The following is a 25,055-nucleotide window of genomic DNA, read 5'->3' on the forward strand; positions in this document are numbered from 1 at the left end:
AAACTTAAAGGCCAAGTCAAAACTTTATTGCTTTTGGCTGAGAACATTGCCAAACTTTCAGAGCAAAGGGCAAGTACAAGACATTCTTCAGAAAAGGTTATATAAGATTTAGGACAGGACAAAATAAAAGTAAGTTTCTGAATATACAACATGCAATGTTTTGGAGGTGGTTTCATGAGAGTGATCATGAACAATACACTACTGTGTCAGACTGTAATTTGAATTTCAGTGTTTTCTCCTAAAGTACTTGTGCAAAAAAAAAATCCATTCATTATTGTTTTCAGCACATATTATACCATGCTGGGAATGATATTTGCAAATTATACAAATATCTATGTTAGAAATAATGTTTTCTAAAATGCTCTTTTGAGATTATCAGTTAAAACTTCTTCCTTCCTCTATCTTCCCATACTTATATTTAGGACACACAACAAGTAGTATAAAACATCCTCCAGCTGAGGAGCTTTAGGCATCATTCCTTTGGCCCTCACATTATCACAGGAATATAGAGATTCTGAAACAAGTTTGGAACAAGATTTGTTTAAATTTGGATTAACCTACTTAGAAAATGTGTACCTTTATGTTGAGATAAAACATTTTGCTAAACAACAACAAAAATCTCTTGGAGGACAGTGGTACCTACATTAACAACATTTAATGGGTTTGACTTCCTGAGTTTGAACTCAGCTCAGCCAGTTATTAAGTGGGTGACTCGAAGAAGTTTTTTAAACTTTCTGCATCTTTAAAATGTGGATCATAACTGGCCACTCCCTCATTGAATTGTTGTGGGTAAATTTGGAAATGTACATAAAAAGCCTGGCACATAGTAAGAGCTAAATAAATGTCAATAAATATTCTTATCGATAAGTTTATTAACCAGTTTGACCTGAACTGAGAAAAGATAGTATTAATGAAAGAAAAGAAATTAAGAATTTCTTACAAGAATGGAAAAGGTCATGTCATTGAAGATTCAAAAATAGCAAATCCAAAAACATCAGAATCAGAATTTTAACTTTACCTCCCACTCCCACCAGACACATTTACTGGACACTTAGCAGTTTTCTATGAGTGACTCCCTAATCTGTAATTTTACGTGCTTCCCGTCTTTACTGATTCTTCTCGGTGCTGAGTCTTTTAAGCAGAGACTCACAAATGACAAATAGCACACCACTCAACGTGGAAGACAGAGTGCTCGCAGGCAGCTATTTAATGGGAGTGTGGGGTTGGAGCTGGTTAGGGGGTATTACGGCTCCTCCTCTCCCCAATCAGCAGCACCCTACCCCCAACTTCTTCAGGCCTTTCTGCGCCTTTCTCTGGCCCGCCTGCCCGCCCTCCCCCCGGCGTCTGAGCTGGGCGCGGGAGGCGGGCTTAGCGCTGACGGGCTGCGCCTCTGCAGCCAGAGGGAGGAGGGCGGGAAGGCGGGCGGCGGCGGAGGAGGCGGGGATTACGCCGGGCGGTAGCCGGTGCCGAGCGCGGTGGGAGAGCAGAGGGTACCCGGCTGGTTCCGCTGGCGGCCTCCGCTTGGATCCCGGCGCTGCAGCCCTTCGCCTCTCCCGCCCTTGTGTCTGGCTCCGCGGGTCCGGGCCCAGCGGAGGCGGAGGAGCCCTGGGCTACCGGTACGTTGCACAGGGACGGCGGCTTCGTCTGCAACCTTTTGTGCTGCGGAGAAGGTGGTGGTTGTGGTGATGGGGGTTGGGGGTGCTCCAGTCACTGAACCCGGGTGCCAGCCCAAATCGCGGCGCCGCCCCTTCCTCCCTGCCTCGTGTCGGGGCAGTCGCACAGTGCACGCGCGGTACTTGGGAACCCCGGTCGGGCCGACCTCCAGGGTGGGCAGCAGGATCGCCTAGCGTCCGCCGCCTCGGAGGCTGGGTCCCTGGCGCCCAAGCAGGAGGCCAGTTTCTAGTGAACTGGGTGGGGCCCGTGTGGGGTGCGTAGATCCCGCGGTTCCCTGGCACAGGGGTGGGGCCGCAGACGCCGTGAGTGTGCAGCGCGTGTGAGTGAATGTGCGGGGGCGTGCGCACCCGTGCGCGCGCGACGTGCGCCCGCCAGGGAGGTGCAGGGACTCGGCGACCCGGCGCGCCTCTTCCCCGGTGCCATGGTGCGGAAGTCGGAGGGTTGGCGCGCACGCTCGCTCGCTCGCTCGGCCGCGGTGCCCTGACCGCGGGGCGGCGGGCCTGCGGGCTGGATTGAGAAGTAGCTCCTTACCCGGCCTGCTGCGCTGTTGGCCTTGTGCCCACGCCGTGCGTGGAGCGTGACTGCCCAGGACAGATAGCACCTCCCGGCGAGTCCCCGAGGCCTTATCTCACCGACGGTCCGGGGGACAAGGCCGCCTGGGAACCCGACGCCCTGGCCCCCTGCGCCACTGTCGGTGTGGCGGGGCGGACGGGCGGGCTGTGACCGTGGTAGCTCGCGTGGATTCGTGCCGATGCGGGGCAGAACTGAAAGCGGCAGATGTCATTGGGCATCACCGCCCTCGCCCTACCTGCTGCGGGTGGACTTTGGGTCGGGTGGGAAGCGAAGGAAAGGGGTTTTGAGACCGGAGGCAGTCAGACCTTGAGCAGTCAACCCCATTGTGAAGCTGCCAAACTCTCTCTAGTGGTGGAATCTACAAATCTGCCGAGGAGATGGGAACGCAAAGGGAATGATGGCCCAGTCTTTTTCCCGGTGCAAGTGTTCCGCATCCTTTGGAAACCCTGCTTCTCTACCCACGCCAATTTGCCCTGGGGTGGATTAGTGATGTGTTGAGTCAGTATTCTCTGTGTGTATGTGTGTGACTATTGTGCACAGGCAAAATTGGGGCTGGGAACTTTTTAATCATTTCAGGAGAGGGGGTGATGGAGGCAATAGCATTTTATAGTGTGCTTGCTTCTCCTAGCCGCAAGCACAGTTCTTACACAATACTTCAGACATTACTAGACTTCATTTTACTTTTATTTTCTTTTTTTTCAGATGAGGCACCCTGTAATTTAGGAATTTGATTGGTTGATTGACTGATTGATTAATTGATTGATTTTCTTACCCTGTAGAGCAGGATAGACACTAGGGTCATAGAAATGACTCCTTCCTGAAGTTTATTTTTCTAGTTACTGCAAAGGTGATTTGTACAAGCCTTTGGTACTTTATTAATTCAAGGCTGCAATGTATGCTTACACAATTATGGTTAGTGAATGTTTCTTAGATTTTTCAGTGTTTTTATTATGTAGTAGTTATGCATTATAAACTTAAAATGAACGGGACGAAATAAAAGTGTCAACAATACCAAGAGACCACTTGATTTAGTAAGACCAAGTGTATAGACTCCGCTTCTGCCAACAATTTAGCTTATTCAATTGCAAGGCTGTTGAGTGGTAACTATTCCAGGATGTAAGGTGTAGGGTATTGACCCTTAAATAATGGTCAGTGAATGTTTATTTTCTTAGCGTTTTTATTTCTGTACATTTTGGAGGGTTATTGTCCACATTAACTCTCAAAATTAGTGTGGTGGGAATAATGAAACTTCATATACAAGATTTCAAACTTATTTGCTGATATATATAGCTTGGTGGGCGGGGAGCATTATTGTTCCACGGACCCTCTTTGCCAGTCAGGTGAAAACCACGGACCCCTTAGTAAGTCCGCACTATACTGTGTATAATTTAATAAATATATCACACCCATACCAACACATCCTGACAAGAATAATGCTGTTTTGAATTTAAATTCACGCTCACAGACCCCTTATTTCGAACCCCTGATTTAAGCAGCCAGTTCAACTCGGTTAGCTGATTCTATCTGTGGACATTTGTCCTGTTTGGTTATGGTGGTGATAAATTTCTTGTAAAGACTAATGTAGACCTGCAATTCAAGTTACTGCCAGTCCTGTTTGCTGCGAAACTGAATTTTCTCTCCCCCAAATTAGAGGGATGATGTTATATAATGATAAGAAGACCTTGGTAACCTAGTTTAAATTTTTACTAGCAGAAATAGAAAATGAATGCTACACTTTAAGGAGATTGTTACTCAAAGAACTGGTATTAGAGAAACATATTTTCATCTTACTGCACCAAATATAGGCTTTCTTACCACTTTGGTGAGGTTAATGATTTGCTTATAAGGCCAAGGATGGTTTCATAAGTCACACCCTCCTTAGTAGCTCTTTTTAAAAACTATTGATAGTTTAGTTTTTTAAAAGTTACAAATGAAAAATTTAAGGCAATTTTAAAGTAACCTCTAGAATGAGCAAGTATGTACAGCTTAGTGTTTGTTTTCATTGTGTGTATTGTTCTTTGGCAATTGAACCATTTTATTTCTACTCAGTGCTCTGCTATTTAAGAGATAGGCCTACTCTCTTTTCCTTGCCTTTAGAGTAGTCAGATTAGTAGTTGCAAAATATTTTTATTAGTCTGAATGGATTTTCAAAAAAAGGCTTTGCCTAAAATTTCTCCTGCTTTTCATAATACAATCCTTAGGAATTAGCGGGATTTATTTGCCAAAATTTGGGAGGACCATGTGCTGGCCTTCGTATTTATTTATTTATTTATCTTATGATTTGTAAGTGATATATTTAAAGCTTTTCTTGTTCCTGTTTTGTTAGTGGATCTATGCTGCAACCTGAGGTTTATGGCTTTTTTTGTTTAGGTTTTTAAAAAAAATTATTTTTTTATTAAGAAGTTGTGAATTTACAAAAAATCATGTACATATGTAGAATTCCCATTCAACATCCCTCCACCAACATACCACACTGTTGTGGAACATTTGTTACAGATTATGAGATAATATCATCAGATTATTACTACTAACTGGTCGATAGTGTACATTTGACATATTTTTTCCATACTCCCCTATTATTAACATAGTACATCTTTGGCATTGATGCAAGAATATTACAGTATTGCTGTTAACTATAGTCCATAGGTTACATTAATTGTATTTTCCCCATGCTTCTCCACATTGCCACTACCCTCCAGTAGTGATGAACATCTGTTCAAGTTCACAGAAGGACATTTTTGCGTGTGTACTGTTAACCACAATTCTAATCCACCTCTGGGTTCACTGTTATTCAAGCCCTAGATTATTCTCTAGCTTTCCCTTGAAATTTACTTTCCTGGACTACCTTTTTCAAATACAATCTCTTTTATAAACCAGCTGTTATTCACTATAATATGTTACCATCATCTTTATCCATTTCCACACTTTTACAGCCAATTGAACTTCTACAGTTAATTAAAATTTCTGCATACAATTAGCATTAGTAGTCCTTTGTAGCTCTCCCTCTATCTCCTAATAACCCATATTCTAGGTTTTAACTCCATGCATTTATTTTTCATATTTATTTCATATTAGTGAAATCATGTGATATTTGTTCTTTCGTGTCTGGCTTATTTCACTTGGCATAATGTCATCAAGGTTCATCCATTATTGTATGTGTCCCAATTTAGTTTGTTCTTACTGCAGTGTAGTATTCCATCATATGTATATTCCACAATTTGTTTATCCATTCATTGGTTGATAGCACGGGTTGTTCCCATTTTTTTGGCGATTGTGAATAATGCTGCTGTGAACATCAGTGTGCAGGTGTTTGTTTGAGTCACAGTTTTCAGTTCTTCAGGATATATCCCTAGTAGAGGAATTGCTGGATCAAAAGGTAGTCTATTTCGCTTCCTGAGGAACTACTGAACAGTCTTTCACAGAAGCTGCACCATTTTACAATCCCACCAACACTGAAGGAGTGTTTCTATTTCTCTACATCCTCTCTAGCACTTACTGTTTTCTGTTTTTTTTTTAATATTGGCCATTCTGTGCAGAGTGAGCTGATATCTCATTGTAACTTTGATTTGCATTTCCCTAATAGCTAGTGATACTGAAAATTTTTTCATGTACCTTTTGGCCATTTGTATTTCCTCTCTGGAGAAATGTCTATCTAAGTCTTTTGTCCATTTTTGATTGGATTGCTTGCTCATGTACTGCTGAAGTTGTATGATTTCTTTTTATAGAATGGAAATCAAACCCTTACCTGATATGTGGTTTCCAAATATATTCTCCCATTGAGTAGGTTGCCTTTTCACCTTCTTGACGAAGTTGTGTAGGGTTTTTTTGTGAAGCTGAATATATCCATTTATTCTTGAACATTAGGGAGCTTTTAATATTTTTGGGGTAGCCACTCCCTTCTCTGGGTTCCCAGCATCCTTTGGATTTACTACTACATGTATTAGATGCATGCATTTTCATGCATCTTCCCCTGTAGCCTTGTCTCAGGCCTTATTCTTTGCATATGCCCCAGTGCCTATATAGTGTTGGGATATTAATAGGATTTAAGAAATATTGTTAAATGCCTGAATGAGTAAATGAATGTATGAATGGCTGAGGAGTGGTACAACTAAAGAAATACTCTTCAGATATGCATGTGATGTGAAGCCACTCTGCAAGCAGAAGGGTGATTTTCTTTTTTGTAATTCATTGCTTTTCCATTGTTATAGATCTCTTTTAAGTAGGATAGCAACATAACCGCCAAACTGGGACACTTGAGATAGAAAGGGGATGCTGCAGATAATTATGTGAGAACACTGGCTGGAAATCCAGACACAAGGTCACCCTACTAGGAAGGGTATTGTTCTTTATTCACCTGTGATGACATCTATCACTTTACCTGAGTAATTTGACACACTTGATTGATTAATCTTTGCAAACTTTTCTATTTGTAAAAGATTCACTTGCCGTCAAATGCTGGGTGCCTTTTGCTTAGTCACCCATGGCTTCCCTTCCTAGAGGCTGCTTGGCAGCTTTTTGCCATGCTTAATTTTTTCTCTTCAGGGTCATGTCACAGGGATTTCTATTTGCCTCAACAAAAGTACATACCACTTCTTTTAGCTGGAAGCATTCCATCCTATCTCCTTTGCTCTGTTTACTTGTCTGTTTTTCTATGCAGCATTTAGTCCATTTTTGTGACAATTTCAACTGAGGTTCTTTTCCCCCTTGTTGGACTGTTTTTCAGAGGAAAGCTATTGCTCTCTTTTCTTTCCAAGCCTTCAAGTTCAAAGCATTGGCCAGAATTAATTAATTATGAGTATTTGAGATTCATAGATTTTTAAAAAATATTCTAAAAATGTGTTATTAGAAGGTATATATATTTTGGGGGGTTTTGTCGCTATTAAGGAGAAATGGCGAAAGCCTTTACTGTAATTTTGTGGTATATTTTTTTATAGCTAGTCTCTTAAAGAAGGTATTTTTTTAGTACTAGTTTTTTTTGCCACGCTTTTTTATTTTTTCTTTTTCCTGTTTCTCACCATTTTCATTTTCAGCCTTTTCTTGGCAGCTGTGTGCTGATAGCATTCAATTACAGGCAAAGTAGTAAGCAGAGTCAGAAGCAGTAAAAATGGAGATGATGGTATGGAGTTTCTGCACCTTCGTTCACCTTGTTCTTCTCTCTTGGACTCTGTTTGTATTCTATTTTTGGCTTGGCACTGGCATAATACTGATAATCAGTTACTACACTTTGTTTACTATGAAATTACCAACCATTTCTTAGACTTCCACATCAGCTTCAGGGCAAGAGTTGGATAATTACTTTAAGGCTTCCTAGCTTTCAAATCCAGATTGAAATTTTAGGTTGATTTCTTTCTTTTGGTGTTGGAAAAAATATTTTTGAAAGGATAAATATTTTTACAGTGCACTTAAAAGCATGAAAAGAATGTATCACAAAATACAGGATGCAAATTATATAAAAGTTTAAATTAGATTTTAGACTGTTTAAAGACTATTCTTTATTTAGAACTAAAACAGATAGATATTTTTCTCATATTTCATCTTCTTGATTTTCAACTGTTTTAAAAGTCTAAATGAAAAATATATCACTTCGTGATAGCTGTAGTCTTGAAAAATTAAATGGAAATTACTTGAAATATTTATTAGAATACAGCATCCAACTACATAAGCCAGCAAGTATTGTAGATATGTTTTACCCTGCCCTATGTTATGATTTTAAAAAACAACTTTGTAATATAAGCTCTTAGAAAATGAGACCACAATTTAGAATGATTTTGTATGAAAGACTGTACACTACATGCCTTAGAACCCTGACACTTTTCAAGTTGGAAATAAACTTAGAGTTAGTAGTTAGAACTACCTTCCTCTAGTCATTTCACAGGTCAGGCAATAAAGCTCCCCACACATTTAAATAGGATTTCCTTCACAGAAATTGATTAAGATACATTTTCAAGAACAATAGTGTGTGAGAAGATCTACACCTGGGTTTATTACTGACAAGAAGCCTTGTGTATAAAAAGCAAAGTATAATAAATGGGCTTTGGAGTTAGACAGATTGGAGTTCTGCTCCTAGTCTCAAATAGTATTATTTTATTGAATAGCTTAAAATGGGAGTAATAATATTTTGCTCATAGAGTGGTTAAGATGAAATGATATAACCTAGGTGTAACTCTGGTATATAGGTACTCAAAAATGTTACCCATTTACTTAAATGAGAAATCATCTGGAACTTTATATAACATTAGTAGTGGGGGAATCCTTTGGGGGTAATTATAGTAAATCATAGATAATTTTCATTTTATTATATTTGCTTTATATCAAAACCAGAGGCTTTATTGGTGGAGTAGAACCAAGTCTTAATTATCTGTGTTCCTTGATTACCCAGTTTGAAAATAGTCTGTGGCTAAAGAAATGAAACAGAGCATGTCGGTTACCTAAATCTAAAGTAGTTCCAGAGGCAGAAACATGTTAATTTCTCAAAATGACAGTTCTTGATGCATTAGCTCCTGCAAAATGCTCAAGAAGCCGAGAAAACAAATGCCTGTAATTCAGTAATTATCTATTTCCTTTGGTTAAAACTCTCTACTGGTAAAGAAAGTAATAAAGAGATGCTCCTTGCCTTATCCCTTGCTATGTGTGTTGTTTGAGAACATGTTATACTGTCGTCTCTTATTGAGGCACTGAGTGCCCTATTTAGGTAAAACTATGTCCTCATTTGAGCCCTCTCCTCCACTCAGTTGAACACAACAGCAGAAAACCCAACAACCAAAGAAGTTTACAGGTAGAAAAGGAGTTTGGGGAGTTGTTTTGGTCTCAGCAAATTAACTCAGTTAACTGGGGAGGTAAGAGATGAAGATAGATTCTCTTATGCCTTAACTCCCCAGGGAGAGCACAAGGGAGCTGCTAGAGGTCTTAAGAAATGTGCTATTAAAGAAGTGGTTTTTTGTTTGTTTGTTTGTTTTTACGTTTTCCAAGAGCTTTCTAATTATTTCCCTCACAGTAGTCTTTTGAAGGAGTTTGTTGCCATTTTATGCTAGCATGAGTAGACTCCAAAATACTAATTGTGTAATAATAACATCACGTCTGTGAAGAGTTTTGCAGCATGCAAAACAGTTCATCTAATCTTAGTTGAGCCACGTAACAGTGTGTGTCGGAGAAAGGATGGTTTTATTGTCCTCATTTTATAGATTGATATTTATACAAGGTCAAGAGGCAGAGTTTTTGGCAAGGCTAGGGCTAAGCCCCGTTCTTTTGACCCAAGCCTTAGCATTTTTTCCCCATAGGATGCTATCAATCTGCTCAATACATAAATACAACTAGGTTGGTTAAACCATTGTTTAGTCCCCTAATTTTTAGTTATATATTTACTCCAGAGTTTAAGCAGCAGAATACAGAAGAACTAGTCTGATAAAATGTTTGAGGTTGTTTCAATTAGTTATTGTACTCCATATAACCTATACCTGGTGTTAGTACCTGCTGCCAATTTCATCCTGTTTTGCAGTTAGAATTGATATAATTGCTTTATAAGTTGTATTATTTATTAAATTGAATTATTTTTGAATTTCTTGTTTAGTACCTCGAGTGGAGCAGAAAAATTATTATGCCCGTGTTCCCTTGGGACTCAGTGGAAATTGTACACTGACATCTTCTGGGATTTAGTCTGGTGAGTTATATTTTGCTTTTTCAGTTTGTTAACCAGTTGTATGGATGTAATACCGTTGTGTTTTAAGGATTATATAGATGAAAACAAGGTGAAATTCCATTATGTTATTGCAGATATGCATACTACAATTACCAAATTCTTTTTTTTTTTTTTTTCAGTTAGGCCAGTAAACAATGTATTTGGGATAAGGGGAAAACAGAGTTTGCTAAGAAATGGGAGAGAAAGACGGAAACACACACCAAGATTTGATGGGGCCCCTCTAGGCAGAGAGAGCCCAGTGACCAAATTTTTAATGGTGAGAATTGAAATTATTGCTGTAAAATGTTAGTATTATTTTATTTAGAATATCCGACTTTTTGGTTGAATAGATTTTCCTTTTTTATTCTGTAGGGTAAAGATAATCTTAAGGAGTAAAATTTCAAAATATAGTAGCTAGAGGTAGTTGTTCTAATTTAGGTGAAATTTTACTAAAAATATTAATCTCCAATTATTGGAGAAATAATTTGCAGAAAGTTCTAGTTGTACATTATACATAAAAAATAGCGAACAGATGATTAAAAGGAGCATAATTTTCACTTAGCTTAGCAGCAGTTCACTGCAAATGTGACATTCCTTTTATCACACCATGAATTTAAAAAACCATAAAAAATACACAGTGCCTTGTCTTCCTTCTGTTTGTGGTTTGTGCGTCTGTCTGACACAGTTGTCCCTGTGGCTATAAGTCTTTGAAGGGAAAAAAATTTTATAATCTTTGTGACTCCATTTAAGTTTTTAAAACTATATTAGTGTGAGTTCATGTTTTGATATACCATGTGGCCAATATCGTTGTAGGCCTTGTTTTGAATTACATAGAGAAGTCATGATCCTTGGAAAAAACAGGTTCTTAATAACTGATATACACATTAGGAGTCAGCAGCAAAATGATTCAAAGGCGCCATGGGGAAAAACACACACTTTAGTTTCGTTATGTAGATGTAGTCAAATTTATGAAAATGCATTTAAAAACATGGAAACTTTACTAAAATTGTTCAGTTTTGGGATGTGGGGGGGAGGGCAAGATGTTTGAAAACCATGATTACAAAGTACTTTTTAGGGAATATTGCTTAAGAAATTAGGTGGCTGTGCTATTTAACCTAATTAGAAAAAAAGCACAAAATTAGGAGTGATGGGTAAAAGCTATGGGAATATATATATTTGCATCTATGTGTATGCATATTATGTACATATATTCATGTATGTATATGTATATGTGTACAAATGTATGTATATATAGATACATATGTAAATAAACATTTTTGCAGAGTTGCAAATGGTGAAGTGGACCATTTGGGAAGGTACAGAGTTCCTGTTATTGAAGGTTTTCCAACATAGACTGGACAACCATTAAGATTCTTGCTGATTCTGAGAATATACAATTTGGAAAATCTTAATACTTGTAGGAACACCCAAAGCTTGGAAATTTGTGGCAAAGATTTTTGTTTTTGAATGAAACAAATTTATTGAAGTATTATTTATGGACAGTAAAAGTCACTCTTTGAAGGTATATCATTTGATAAACTTTGACAGATGTATCCAGTGTATAATGGCTACCAGAGTCAAGAAACAATATCTGTATAACCCCCCAAATTTTCCTCACACCCCTCTGTAGTCTGTCCCCTCCCCCACTACAAATCTGGGCAATTGTCAATATGATTCCTGTCCCAAAAGTTTTGTCTTTCCAGAATGTTTTGTAAATGGAACCATATGCTATGTAGCCTTTTCTATCTACTTCTTTCACTTAGCATAATCCCAGTTTGCCCCTTTTCATTGCTAAGCGGTATTCTGTTGTATGAATGGATCACAGTTTTCTGTATCTTTCCCTTTGTTGATGAACTTTTGGATTGTTTCCAGTTCTGGGGGATTATGATTATGTACCTGCTATAAATGTTCATATTCAAGTCTTTGTGTGGACATATGTTTCCTTTCTCTTGGTTATATACTTACAATTGGAATTTCTGGGTCATTTAATAAGTATATATTTAACTATAAGAAAATGCCAAGTTATTTTCCAAAGTGGCTGTACTTGACAAAGTTTTCTAAGTAGTTAGAATAACTACCAAAGTGTTTGCAGATGAGAGGGCCCCGTCCTCATTCAGCACAGATTTATTTTTATTTTATATGCAGTTTTCACAAGTATGGTTAGCAGATATTTTCAGCCCATAACAGATTAGAAACAGTAAATTAGAAGACCTCAGGGATAGGTTGTCAGCAGTACTGAAAAGAGCCAAAAATATCTACCACATGACTATAATTACTGATTTAAAAAAGGGTTGGGGAGCTTATAGGAGTGAAATTCTTCTGACAAGTTCTCAAACTTGTCTGCATATTAGACTCACCTGAGCATCTTTTAAAAATTCCACAGCCCAGACTATATACCACATCAGTTAAATCACAATCTAGGGTTGGAACGAAGACATCAGTGTTTTTTGAAGCTCGCTGAGTGGTTCTTGTGTGAGTCAAGTTTGGGAAGCATGTGAATGAATGGAAGGAGCACTGGGCTCGGAGCTGGGGGACCTGGGTTATGGTCATGGCCATTGCCTACCTATCTGCTTGGCATGCTGGGCGGGCTCCTGGCTCGGTGGCTTCAGTATCCTCTTCTTTCCAATGAATGATTGCTCTCCAAGATGTTTCTGGCCTCAAAACTAGATGACTGTGTAGATACCATTAGATTGGTGTTAGTCATGCTAAGGAGACCCCTTTTCCCAAGGATTGTCTCTATTCTGAATGACTTATTTCAGGTTTCCCTTGAAAAGGATTTTGTTGACATGATGACATTTTTGTTCTGTATATTTAAAATCATACTTGGTTTTTTTCTTAATATGGTATTTTGCTATATGCTGCTAAAAACAGTTCAAGCATATGGAGCAGTTCTTTTGATAACTGGGAGTGCATTTATTTGATAAGCCTGATGAAAACAAATTCCCAGAATGCACTGCTTCTCCAAGAGATTTCTGCTCTGTGCAGCAGTTGTGAAAACTTATCAGCTATTTTCAGAGCTGTTTGAAGGAGCTAAGGCATTTAGGTTGTATTTTCAAAATGTCCCTGTTGGTGCCAAAAGTAGAGAAAGCGTGACCTCTTGGAGAGTCAATCTGGTACAGCAGATTCCCCTATATATGGTTTGTGGTTTGACCTGTTTGTTTTAGTCTCAGCCGAAATATTCTGCTTGGAATATTATTTGCAGTGCCAGATGCTGTAAAAATGTGCACCATATATACTTTTCTAGTATATGTAAATGTTACCTTTCTTTATTTTTTTGAAGGAGAACTGACTAATCAGATTTGAGGTCAAAGAATAAAAGAGGTTGTTGATGTGGGAGGAGTGGGGTGGAGGGTGGGGTATATGGGAACCTTGTATGTTTTTTAATGTAATATTTTATGTGATCTATTAACTTTAAAAAAGATAATTAAAAAATTAAATTAAAAAACAAGAATGGATACCATGTCTTTGTCCCTTTTAGGAAAATCAAACAAGTTATCTTTTTTTGGCATAGTTCTTCTTTTCTTCTTTGGCAATACTTTACTAGCAAGAGAAAACAGGCCCTTTCCTGGTGAGTGTATAGATTATTCAATTTATAAAAGCATTTAAATGAAATTTTAGTTATATAAAGTAATATTCCATGTAAAAATGGCATTTTATATGAAGCTTTGTCTTAGGTGCTATCGTCATTTTAAAAGCACATGTTATTTGATTCAGCATTTTACTTTTAGGATTTTTTACGTAAATCTTCCCATATATAACTGTGTGTATGTACTTAAATGCTTTCACTATCAGACAAAATTGAGACCCACTCTTACAATTGTAAATGCGTAAGAAAAGGAAAGTACATAGGAAAAGGAAAGATACATACCAAACATTAATAAGGGTAACCTCTGAGGAGGCGGTGACTAGCATTGGGAGGGACTAAAATGTGATTTTGACTTTTAATTCTGCATCTTTCTATTTGTTTGGATATTTTTCAATTTGCTTTTGCAGGTTTCAAAACAATAAAAAGAAAAAGAATTTGATGGAGCAAGTTTGTGGGAAAGACAAAAGGGAAGAAGGTACCTAGAAGGGAAAGACAGTTACAAAAAATTATTCATGCATTAGAAGAGCTCTTTGAGATATTTCCGCACAGTTAGAGAAATTAATAAGTAAAACGGAACCCCACATCTGGAGCCTCATAAAATCTCATTTCTTGGAGTGTATCACTGCACTGATTCTAGCATCCTCTCACCTGGGAGCTGGCCATGGGCAATATCGTGAAGAATCTTTTCTTTTTTTTTTTTTAGGAGGTATCTGGGATTGAAACCAGGACCCCATACATGGGAAGCAGGCAGTCAACCATGTGAACTACTTCTGCTCCCCATCATGAGTAATCTTGGTACTTTCCTTTCTCTCCGCAAGAATTGCATTACACCTAAACTTTACCTGATCCTACCTGTCATGAAAAACATTTCAAGTAAACTAATTCAGCCTGTGATGGAAAAGAAAAAAGGTGTTTAAAGAGAATACAGCAAAAAGAGCAGTATCTAAGTCAGTGGAGTGATTTTTTAATGATTCTGTTAAAGCTTTAGGGATTTGGGATTTTTTTTATGTCACTGATACATAAATACCCACAAGTAGGGGTGTGTATACATTTAGCGAAGTGGTTAATTCTTTGAGATTCTTAGGTGAAGTACAGATGTTAGTATGCAGTGTTTCTTCAAAAGAATTCTTTTTACAGCGGTTGTGAATACTTAGCTATTTTCAGAGTTGGTTGAAGGCGCTAAGGCATCTCAGTTATATTTTTAAAATGCCACTGTTTGTGCCAGAAGTAGAGAGAGGATGCTTGACCTCTTCGAGAGGGCTCAAAGCTGTGCAGATTCTCTCCAGGGCATGCCACTTGACCACTCATCCTGGTGTACCAGGTTCCCTAACACATGGGTTGTGATTTTACCTGTTTGTTTTAGTCTCAGCCAAAATACTCTGGTTGGAATGTCACATGGTCTCAGTTTTGTTAGGACTGCATAGCAGAGTCCCACAAAGTGGGTGGCTGAAAGTAACAGAAATTTGTCTCGTGTATGGGGGCTAGAGTCCGAAATCAGGGTGTGAGCAGGACCCTTCTGTCTCTGAAATCTGTAGGAAAAAGTTTATTCCCTGCCTCTCTTGGCTTCTGGTGATGGCATACCAGCAATCCAAGGTGTTCTCTGCCTCAGCTGCCACAAGGCGTTTTCTCCTCTGTCTCTCTATTGGTGTCCAAACTTCCTCTTCTTACAAATACACTGGTTATATTGCCTTAGGCCCCATCCTAATCCAGTTTATCCTCATCCTAACTAACATCTTCAGAGATCCTATTCCTTAATAGGTTCACATTTAGGAATGTTAAGACTTGAACTACCTTTTTTGGGAACATACTTCAGTACACAACACGTTCTGTAGCCAGTGCTTTAAAGATGTACCTTGTCTAGTGATACCTGATTTTGAAACCTCATATTTTTTAAATAAATATGGTAATACGTAGTGTCATTGGCCCATAGCTTGTTCTTTTGTGTTATTTAAATATATGTGCTATGGTGACTGAATGGTTTGTGAGGGAATTTAACATTGAAGACCCTTAGGTGTCATTTATAAAGCTATCTTTGTTCAACTACAAGTTGACTTTTCTGTTGTTTCATTTTCTGTTCTATATTCTTCTAGCCACAGAAACTGCTGATTCTGTAATTTTAACATTCACACTTTTTCTGTTTTCTGTTTTTAGTCTTTAGTTTTGCTACCAACTATATATGAAAGGCATTAGTAGAAGCTGTCAGGGTATCTTTGGTCTCTGATTTTTGCTATTCTGGAATAAGGAAGTTAGCACTGAATTTCTTGATTCACAGTTTATTCTTATTACAGTGGGAGTGGTGCCTGCTGCACTTTACCTGCAGTAATATTTATCAGAGTGCCTTGTAATCATTTATCTTGGCAGTATGCTTTTTGGATGCAGAGTTTATTTTAGAATATGGAACAAAATGCTGAATCATGAAGAGGCTTATTAAAATAACAAGCTCGTGAGCAGTTTTTCCATGGTTAAATCTGAAGAATACTTTGCTAAACACAAGCCATCTTTTTGTAGCCTCTGAATTTCTCAGTAAATGCCTTTTTGTAAGAAATGTTGCAGTGGAAAAGATGAGACATCCCCATGTGAAGATATGTTGACCTGGATACCATTCAATCTTTATTTTATAGTGTCACATTTTTTTTTATAGAATTAGAAAGGACCTAGGAACTTCAGATAGACAGTGTCCAAATCTAAGCCACTTCGGCCCATTTAAAGAAAACCTGTGAAAATTGATCCTATAACTGCTCTCAAGGTCTTGCTCCAGTGTTTATGAATCCAATCAGGAAATTTTTTCAGGAATGTGATAGCATAGAAAGTTTTGTTTTCTGTTATGTTGAAGAATAGGAGATGTGCTGCTTAGTCAGCATTCCACTCACCTAAAAATGTAATATCAGACATTGGTCTCTTTTCTGAAACCCATCCTCCACCTTATTTTCTCAGTGGCAAATAATAGTTCTTTAGAAGGGCACTTTAGAGATAAAAAGGATCATTAAAAAAAGATCTGAGAGCTGATAAGCAATTTGCATGATTCCTGGTTGGCTGGAGTTGTTTCTGTACATATGGCAATACACTGCAGAGACCAGTGAAACTACTTAAAAGAGTGAAAATGCACTATTTATTGTTGGACGCAAAAGTGGTGTTTTATAGTTCAAAAGTACAAACTGTTGCCTGGTTTTCAGACTTGCTCATCAGAATGTAAGCAGGTAGCAGCTATAGATGTATTATTGTAGAGATTCTCATTCAGAAATTTTACAAAGAATATGACCTCCTTTGCATTGTCCTTTGTTACCAGGTTGAGTATTTATATTAGAGGATATTAGACATGAATGTTTGTTTAATTTTCTGGTTAAGTATTGTTTTTTAAGAAATTACTTGTATGTTGTCTATCTAAGCAAAATATGGGAAGGTTTATTACAGCAGGCTGGTTCGTTGAATTTCTGGAGCTCTTAAACCACATCTACTTAGAAATCTAGGTTAAATCCTTGTCCACCAGGTAGATGCCTGAAGATCCTCTGGGATATTCTATCCAAGCTCTGTGGTAGTTTTTATGGTATTATTGGCTGCTGGAAACTTCACTTAAGATTGTCAAACCAAATTTTGAACTTTATGTAGCATATCTTTATGTATTTTCTTAACTTTTATGATTTTCCAGGTGCTTATTTTCTAACTAATATATAATTTCTGCCTGTTTCTTTCAAATCTTTGTATCCTCCCATCCTTTACCCTTCAATTCCTAAAAATTCTGAGAATTCCCGATTGCCATGAGGTAGCAGGACAGGCTTAGCATGAGAATAGACATTTGATGATCCTGTTGTCCACAGAAACTTGCACCTACTTTCCTTTACGGCAACTTTTTATATTTATATTATTAACTTGTTTAGGAATTTTTCTGTGATAGGCTGAAAAAGATGAACTTCAGCCTAGTCTCTCTGAATTATTACCCAATTCAGACTTGGTGGGATCTAAATTCACTTTTAAGAAGCTTATAATATACCAAATGAGAGTAAGGTAAGGTGGTTGGTGGAAATCCATGGCTGGTCGTGGAGCACTAGGTTTAGAAGAGAGCTAGACCAGTGTCTCACTGAATGTGGGCTTGACTTGGTTCCTCCAGTCTCATTGCCTTGCCACCTCCTGGACCTGGTGCCTGTCTGTGTGTGCCCTGTCCTCCGTGGTCCTGGTTCCTTGCATCATAAGACCCTCCCTTCCCTGCATCCTTGTCTTTCAGGCTACAATATCAGAGAAAGAGTTTCTGCCTGTAGCTGCCTGGCAGGTTATGTAGGATGGAGACCTTGGATATGTCTTTCTTGTATTCTTTCTGGGATACAGAATTAGTGAGAAAGGCAGGGTATCCTTTGTCCTTTGACTTAGGATAAACATTTGTTTAGCATAAAAATTTGGTGAGGCTCTATATGGTCCTCTAATTTTACTAGATGAGAAATCTTTAAGCTTTTATATGCATAGCAATGTACAAAGTTGGCGGCTAGCTACTAGTCCAGTCCTATCAATGGAGAAATAAATTGCACAAAGGCAAATTTATTTTTATATTAATAAAATATAGTAAAGCCATTTCCTTTAGAGGGTTGGTCACTGGCATTTTCCAAACTCTGTAATGTGATAATTGTAATGAACGCTATTAGTGGTCATTGTGAATTATTCTTCTGTTGATTAAACTATCCAGAAGTTGAAGATATTCAATATTGTAAGCTAAAATGACTGTCAAATTAATGGTATTTTGTGATTAAAGAGCCAAATAAAATGACATCTGATTTTATATACTTTTAATATTAATATTTACCTGATTTATTGGATGTAGGGTTAACTTTTAAACTACAAAATAGTTTTGTTTAAGAAATTTGCTGTGGATATGGAGGAAGGGCATTTACAAAGTTTGGGGGAAACTTCCTTTATAGTTCCTTCCTACTTTACAAACATTTCTTCAGGTATATAGAAAATTCTTTGTGGATTTGATCAGCTTATATCTTTTATTATTTACCTTACACACAGTTGCAAAGGCATGCAAGTATGAAGAGCCAGACTCTTTGTGAACTGTGTATAATCATTTTTATTTGCTTAATGTTGAGGTCTGTATTTGATTTACTTCATAGCACACTTTTCCTGATTGAATGGAGCTGCAGTTAGAGAGGTGGTGCTTTCTCTTTGCTTTATCAAATGAAGCTTTTGGTAGTCCTTCTGACTTCAGTTTAACCTGCATTTGTGCTTTTGAAGGCAAACAAATAGTGGCCATTTCTTGCCTGCTCTGAAACTCTCAATAGACATAGATAAAATATGTTAGAGAAAATAAATAAATAAAATTTATTATCTGTTCTCTAGGCAGGTGTTACCTCATTCTCCCTGAGCCTTCTAAAATGATCCAGCTTGGCTGGATTCTGGACATTTTACTTTTCTAATCTGTCTGTTTACTTTTAGGAGTGTGCAGACTGGTGCCTAAAATGGAAGTAGATATTAATGGAGAGTCCAGAAGTACCCTGACCACCCTGCCCTTACCCGTGGCTGAGGCGAGCTCCCCGGGAAAGGCAGAGGCAGAGAAGCCCCGCTGTTCCAGCACCCCGTGCTCGCCGATGCGTCGGACTGTCTCAGGCTACCAGATCCTCCACATGGACTCTAACTATTTGGTTGGCTTCACAACTGGTGAGGAACTCCTGAAATTAGCCCAGAAGTGCACAGGAGGTGAAGAGAGTAAGGGAGAAGCTGTGCCTTCCTTGCGCTCTAAACAGCTGGATGCAGGACTTGCACGTTCCTCTCGTTTGTATAAAACCAGAAGTAGGTACTACCAGCCATATGAGATTCCAGCTGTCAATGGAAGGAGGCGAAGGCGGATGCCCAGCTCAGGAGACAAGTGTACTAAATCGTTACCTTATGAACCTTATAAGGCCCTCCATGGGCCTCTGCCTCTTTGTCTTCTTAAAGGGAAGAGGGCTCACTCCAAATCCCTGGACTACCTCAATCTAGATAAAATGAACATCAAGGAGCCAGCTGATACAGAAGTGCTACAGTACCAGCTTCAACACCTAACCCTCAGAGGGGACCGTGTATTTGCTAGGAATAATACATGAATGGCTTGCAGAGAGTCTAAACCAGTTTAGGTCAGCCTATACTTGGCTAGAAATGTCCACTGTTGTACTCTGTACGTGACTCTTCACATTATAGATGGTTATATCAGCTAAGTGTTCCTGGAACATAAAAATTGTTTGGATCAAATTTTGAATACAGGAATGAAATCACAGGTACTTGGGGGGAAATTGTTCTAGAGCACGCCACTGCAAAGAAACAGAATGTTGGCCATTAGTTTGTATAGCTTTTTAGCTAGGAAAAAAAGGTTTGGTACAGTAGTATCATCTTTATGATTCTGACATTCAAATTGGGAATGTTATCTGCTTGGTTGTTGCTGACTTGGTATGATTCATTAGAAATTTAAGTACTCAAGTACTTCTTTAATCTCTGTATTTTACTATAAAATGTATGTAATGATTTTGTTTTATGAAATTGAGAACTTGAACATTGCTGAATTGAACCACTTTTTATTTTTAAATATTGAGTTAAAATATTTTATAACTGTTTTGCACTGAAAAGAATTAACATTTCAGATTGACAAGAGAATAATCTTTCTCTTTACTTGCCTCAATAATATTATTGAGCAATGAATTTTTTATTTCCGCATGGAAAGTTACTGATGATCTCTATGGTGTAAAATATTTCTTTATAGCGTTATTAAAGTGTGTCTTAATAAAATTAAATTTGGGATACAAAGTATTTATTTTACAATGGGTTGGGGTGGGGGAAGCTTTTCCAGAAAGTTTCCAATATAAAGTCCTCATAAGTTGAAAATGTTTCCTTAGTGCTTATTTTCTAATTTAAAATTCATCCAGAACTGTAAAATGGAAAGGCTTCTCTAATTGTGGATTGTAGGCATACTACTGTTTGCATCTGAATTTTCCGTAAGTAAATGAAAGTTTAATGGAAAGAACTCATGGTTTCTGCTATCGAATACTTAAATTAAGTATGAAGTGATACCATTCAGCATGGCATTGAGTCATTCCCATTTTAGTTCAGTGCAGCACAAGCACTCACTGAAATTCCAGTTTCTAGGATTAGTGTTAGGAGCCTAACAGTGCTTCTGTAGTTTTAATGGGTTAATCCTGGATTACTTAACAATTTATGTCAATTGCACTGGTTTAATTTGTTGCTAAAGAAATAATGCCCTGGCTTTAGTAACAAATAAGCTCACCTATTCTTGAATATATTTTGAAAAATATGTATGTAACTTAACCTTTTGTAAAAGTTTCTATTTCTGTTTTGACTCTTAAAGGTGCAATTTATTATCGAATTGGCTTTTCTGGCAACATAGACTGCTTATTTTAAATTTTGTTTTGGGGGCTGTGAGTTTCTTAGGTGTTAGCAACCTTGTTTATAAATAGGAACACCTTTTAATGAATGAGTGGGTCATTCTTGGTGCAGTTGTGGCTTTTCTTTAATCAGAATGAATAGCAAACTCTGTGTAGAGCAAAATAAGTATTAGAAAACCCTAGGAACTCTTAATCAGCATTTATTATACTTCCACTGAGGTGAATCATGTGTAAAAGCCCTGGGAAAGTTGGCCCATTTCTTACTGAGTTGATCAGATTTCTTAGTGGGCTGGAAAATTTCAGCTGTTGTATATTTTAAAGTAAATTGCACCTTTGTATCATATTGTATTGACAAATGATCACTAAGATTAACTATATACAGTCATTAGTTTGACAAGAAATAGAATCAGATGCCAAAGAGTTGGGATTTTTACGTTTAATGATTAAACACCGTTATTTATTGATTTACCCTGTGGAACTGTATTATTTCTAACTGAAATAAAAGGGTGATATAAACACACATTGTTGTGTGGTGCTTTAAAATGAGGGCCCTTATCAACAGTCTAGTTACTGTTCAAGAATTCTACCTAAGCACTTATATTTAGGCTCCATTTTTGTAAAAAACATTTAGTTCCTATGCTCATTGGCATTTCAAGGCAAAGAATGTAATTATAGCAGTGATATGTATTCAGTTCATTAGGAAATACAGCTGCATGCCTGTGAGATCTGTCATTGCCCATGCCCCTGAATAATAATTTCTTGAGTTAATTAAAAATATAGTGGTTTTATTTCTTCCCCACCAAAGGAATTTTTGTGACAAAAATAAGGGGTTAAAAGTATGAGTTACTGGCATATTTACCATTATCTGATTAGTAAAAGATATACAATTTTGAATTTGGTTTCCTAGAAACAAAGTTTTAAAAGCTCTAGGTCAGTAGTTTTCAAAATGTGTTTGAAGAGTCCCTTCATTAGTTCAATTGTGTCCCTCTGCGCCCTGTGGAATTGTGTTCCTTGCGGCAGGTAGTACTCTATCAAAAAACAAAAAAGAGACTGGGTCTCTGTCCAGCTGGAAACAAAAAATCCCATTTTCTTTAGTCTTTTTTTTTAACATGATTTCTGTTTCGGTAGTCTTTTTTTTCTTTTTCATTTTTATTCAGTTTAATAATCTACACTACAAAGGGCATAACTTTAGCCAGAATATACCTGAGGATATCATACAGTGCCTGCCCTTATATATGATGCAACACCACATAACTTAAAAACAAAACAAAACACCTGTTGCAAAAATGCCATGTTTTAGAGGCTCAGCTGCTGCATAAAATAGCAGTAGTATTTCAGTCTTTACATCAGTCTATTGAGGTGAGTCTTTTTCTGTTTGATTTTTTTCTCCTATTTTGTGCCTCTGCTTCTAGGGCTCCCCTATTCAACAGTCAGTGAAAAAAAACCATCTAGGGGTGGTTTAAAATGTAAACTTGATCACTGAACTCTGCATTTCCAGTCAGCAGAACCCCCAGGTCTTCTAGACCGCAGTTTACTGAGCTACAGTTCAGGCTCGCCTCACCCTGCCCACTGTTTCTCATGCCCTGTATAACCGATATGTGGGTCTCTGTCTCTTGTTCCTACAGTGAAATATTTGTTTAAACAGATCCAAAATTTGTATTTGGGAAGGTTTTAGGAAAATTGTAAGTTAACTTTGAGAGGAAAGTGTCCTTTAAAGAAAAAACGTTTCTTGAGATCTTGCCGAAAAGCAAGCCATTTTAAATTATTTTCTCATTCATTTATGAAAGAGAGTATATCCAATATACTTTTGTCTTGGAAAGGCTTTTATTTCATTTGTAAGTATTGTAAGCTATTTAAGGGAAATTTTAAATGGCCTTGGCTCAAGTGGTTTGTTTTAGAAAAAGCAGGAGAGACTGTCAAGTGATTTATAAATGGCATAAATGCTCTAGAATAGGAGAGGTGGAGAAAGAACAAGAATATACATTACTGTAATGGAGAGAAGACAGCAAATATTAAGTAAAACTGCTTTTTGAAATAATATAATCTGATTAGGGAAATGGACTGATGAGAAAGATTGCCTTGGACATACAAGTAAAATGCAATTATAAGCTAGAAGTGGAGGCAATCAGTGCATAGTGATGTGCTTCGCCTTGGAATTTCCTCTTTAGGTAAGAATTATGAAATGAACTTATTTTTTTACATTTAAAAAAATGAAGGATTTTTCTGGCTGGAACACAACTAGAAACAAAAGAAGAATGGGCTTAATTTATTTTTTTTTAATTTACTGAGCTCCTAGGACATTTCTTTACTATACCTGAGGGAACATTTTGAACTTTTATTCTTGCCTTTGTGAAGTGACTTTGCAAGGTTTTATTAAATAATTTCAGAGGAAAAGCCTGAAACTAAATCTCCTGAACTTGGTCACCCTTGACCTTGAGGTTGCATTTGATGTACAGATTTTGCTAGAGAGCACAGGATGAGAAAAGAGAATTCTTTAAACGGAAGACGCAGCATATACTAGGATGGAAGAGAGTAGTCGCACAGTCAGTGGAAGCCTTAAGTGATGCTGGGGTCGCTTCTGGAAAGAAGAGCTTTGATGCAATTGCTTTTATACAAATATTAGTGGCTCTTTCCAAGTTCCTGCTGAATACAATAAAAAAAGTGTTTTTAACTGTATGCAGTGGAAAGAGAATGGGCCCATGATGCTGATCTTTATTCTGATTCACCAGGAAGTGTTATGTTTCACCAAACTTTTCTTTAAAAGTATTACACGTGGAAATGTATATTTGGAAGACTTTGAATCCCCTATCCCTGACTAAAGCTTCAGTTAGGGCAAAGAACTTTTGGGTTAAGAAATTACTGTGCTTACTGAAATTCAGATTTTATTTAAGTGATTGGAGCTAGGATGGCAAATACAGATCATGCACACCACCGTCAGCCTAATCTATGTGGGTGGCAGACATCACCAATCCATCACAGCACAGTCTTCCTCAGAGTTCAGATCTGGCCTCACTATCTTTCTTAACCTAGTACTTGAGGCATCTGCTACTGAACTGAATAGCATTGCACAGGAGATAAAATCTGTTTGCCCATTCCTCTACCACCATGATTTACATTGTGAACTGAAAGGCAGTGTAAACTTATTGAGTAGGAGTCCCCTCTGGGTTCTGTCTTAACCATAGACCGGAGGAGAATGGTCACCACCATCATCACCAACAAGTCATCTATAGAACAGGCCGTCTGGGGGGGGGGGGGGAATAAAATGATTTAATATACAGTTTTCACCTATAAGGACTTGCCTATTACTGGAAGAGGGAGTAAACATAGCATGTGCTGCATGACCACTGAATGTTCTGCAGAATAAATAGCGATTTAAGAGAGAGGCCCTTAAATCCATTGGGGTAAAATCTGAGAAGTAGCAGTCTTGCTCATTTTTCTGTCAGTAGCATGCTCAGCTTACTGGAAGTGCTCACTTAGATTTGTCATCTGTAGAAAAGCTGGAGTGTAAAGATATTTTTATATCTTTAAAATACATATATTTACATATAATTTTAAGGTAAAGATTTATAAATGTAAATCTAAATATAAAGATTAAAAGATAAGTATAATAAATACAAAGATATTAAGATATAGTTGCAATTTAAAGATAAATTGCAATTATCTCTCAACTTGCAAGATACAGTTGATCAACATGAGCCTCAGTTTTATGTTTTTTATGAATGGGATAAGTCATACTTTACAGTTCTTGTGAGAATTAGATATCATGTATGTAATATAAAATTGCCTGTTGCATAGTTGTTGCTGAATAAAGTGCAACCATTGGTAATTAATAAAAACAATCTTTGAAACCCCTGATTTGCTGTGTCTTTTATTCTTCCCATGACAGCTTTAAAAAAGGTTATAGGTATGAAATTGCTACATTTAAAAGTTAAATATTTTGGATACAGTACTGCACAATCTCAAAAGTGTTTGTGTAAGAGTTTTGTGTAAATATATGTTGACACCCAATTAATGGACTAAGGCTGTGTTCTCTGAGGTGAGCTGCAAAAAGATGGTCCATTTCGGTATGAGAAGAAAATTTTAAAATACTTTCTATCTCATCCTTTTAAATTTTTTCTTTGTTGAATATGTAACAGATAGCTTATCAGTTTATTAGTAAATACATAGGATATGTAAATAAACATACATA

General features: G+C 37.5%; 1 protein-coding gene across 3 annotated transcripts; it reads left to right on the top strand.

Moving 5' to 3' along the window:
• Nucleotides 1-1,401: 1,401 nt before the first annotated feature.
• MACIR (macrophage immunometabolism regulator) lies at nucleotides 1,402-24,718 on the top strand. Of its 3 annotated transcripts, none has more exons than XM_071209264.1 (5): nucleotides 1,402-1,616; nucleotides 9,815-9,904; nucleotides 13,401-13,490; nucleotides 14,212-14,303; nucleotides 18,930-24,718. In XM_071209264.1, exons 4-5 carry the CDS (start codon nucleotides 14,291-14,293, stop codon nucleotides 19,574-19,576), a joined length of 660 nt encoding a protein of 219 aa, XP_071065365.1. In that variant the 5' UTR covers nucleotides 1,402-1,616; nucleotides 9,815-9,904; nucleotides 13,401-13,490; nucleotides 14,212-14,290; the 3' UTR covers nucleotides 19,577-24,718. The 3 variants fall into 3 exon arrangements, with proteins under 3 accessions (XP_071065365.1, XP_071065361.1, XP_071065364.1); XM_071209260.1 differs by lacking the exon at nucleotides 1,402-1,616 and adding an exon at nucleotides 2,077-2,745; XM_071209263.1 differs by lacking the exons at nucleotides 1,402-1,616; nucleotides 13,401-13,490; nucleotides 14,212-14,303 and having other exon boundaries at nucleotides 9,818-9,904.
• Nucleotides 24,719-25,055: the final 337 nt, after the last annotated feature.

Source organism: Dasypus novemcinctus, chromosome 2, assembly GCF_030445035.2.
Source record: "Dasypus novemcinctus isolate mDasNov1 chromosome 2, mDasNov1.1.hap2, whole genome shotgun sequence".
Lineage (NCBI taxonomy): Eukaryota > Metazoa > Chordata > Mammalia > Cingulata > Dasypodidae > Dasypus > Dasypus novemcinctus.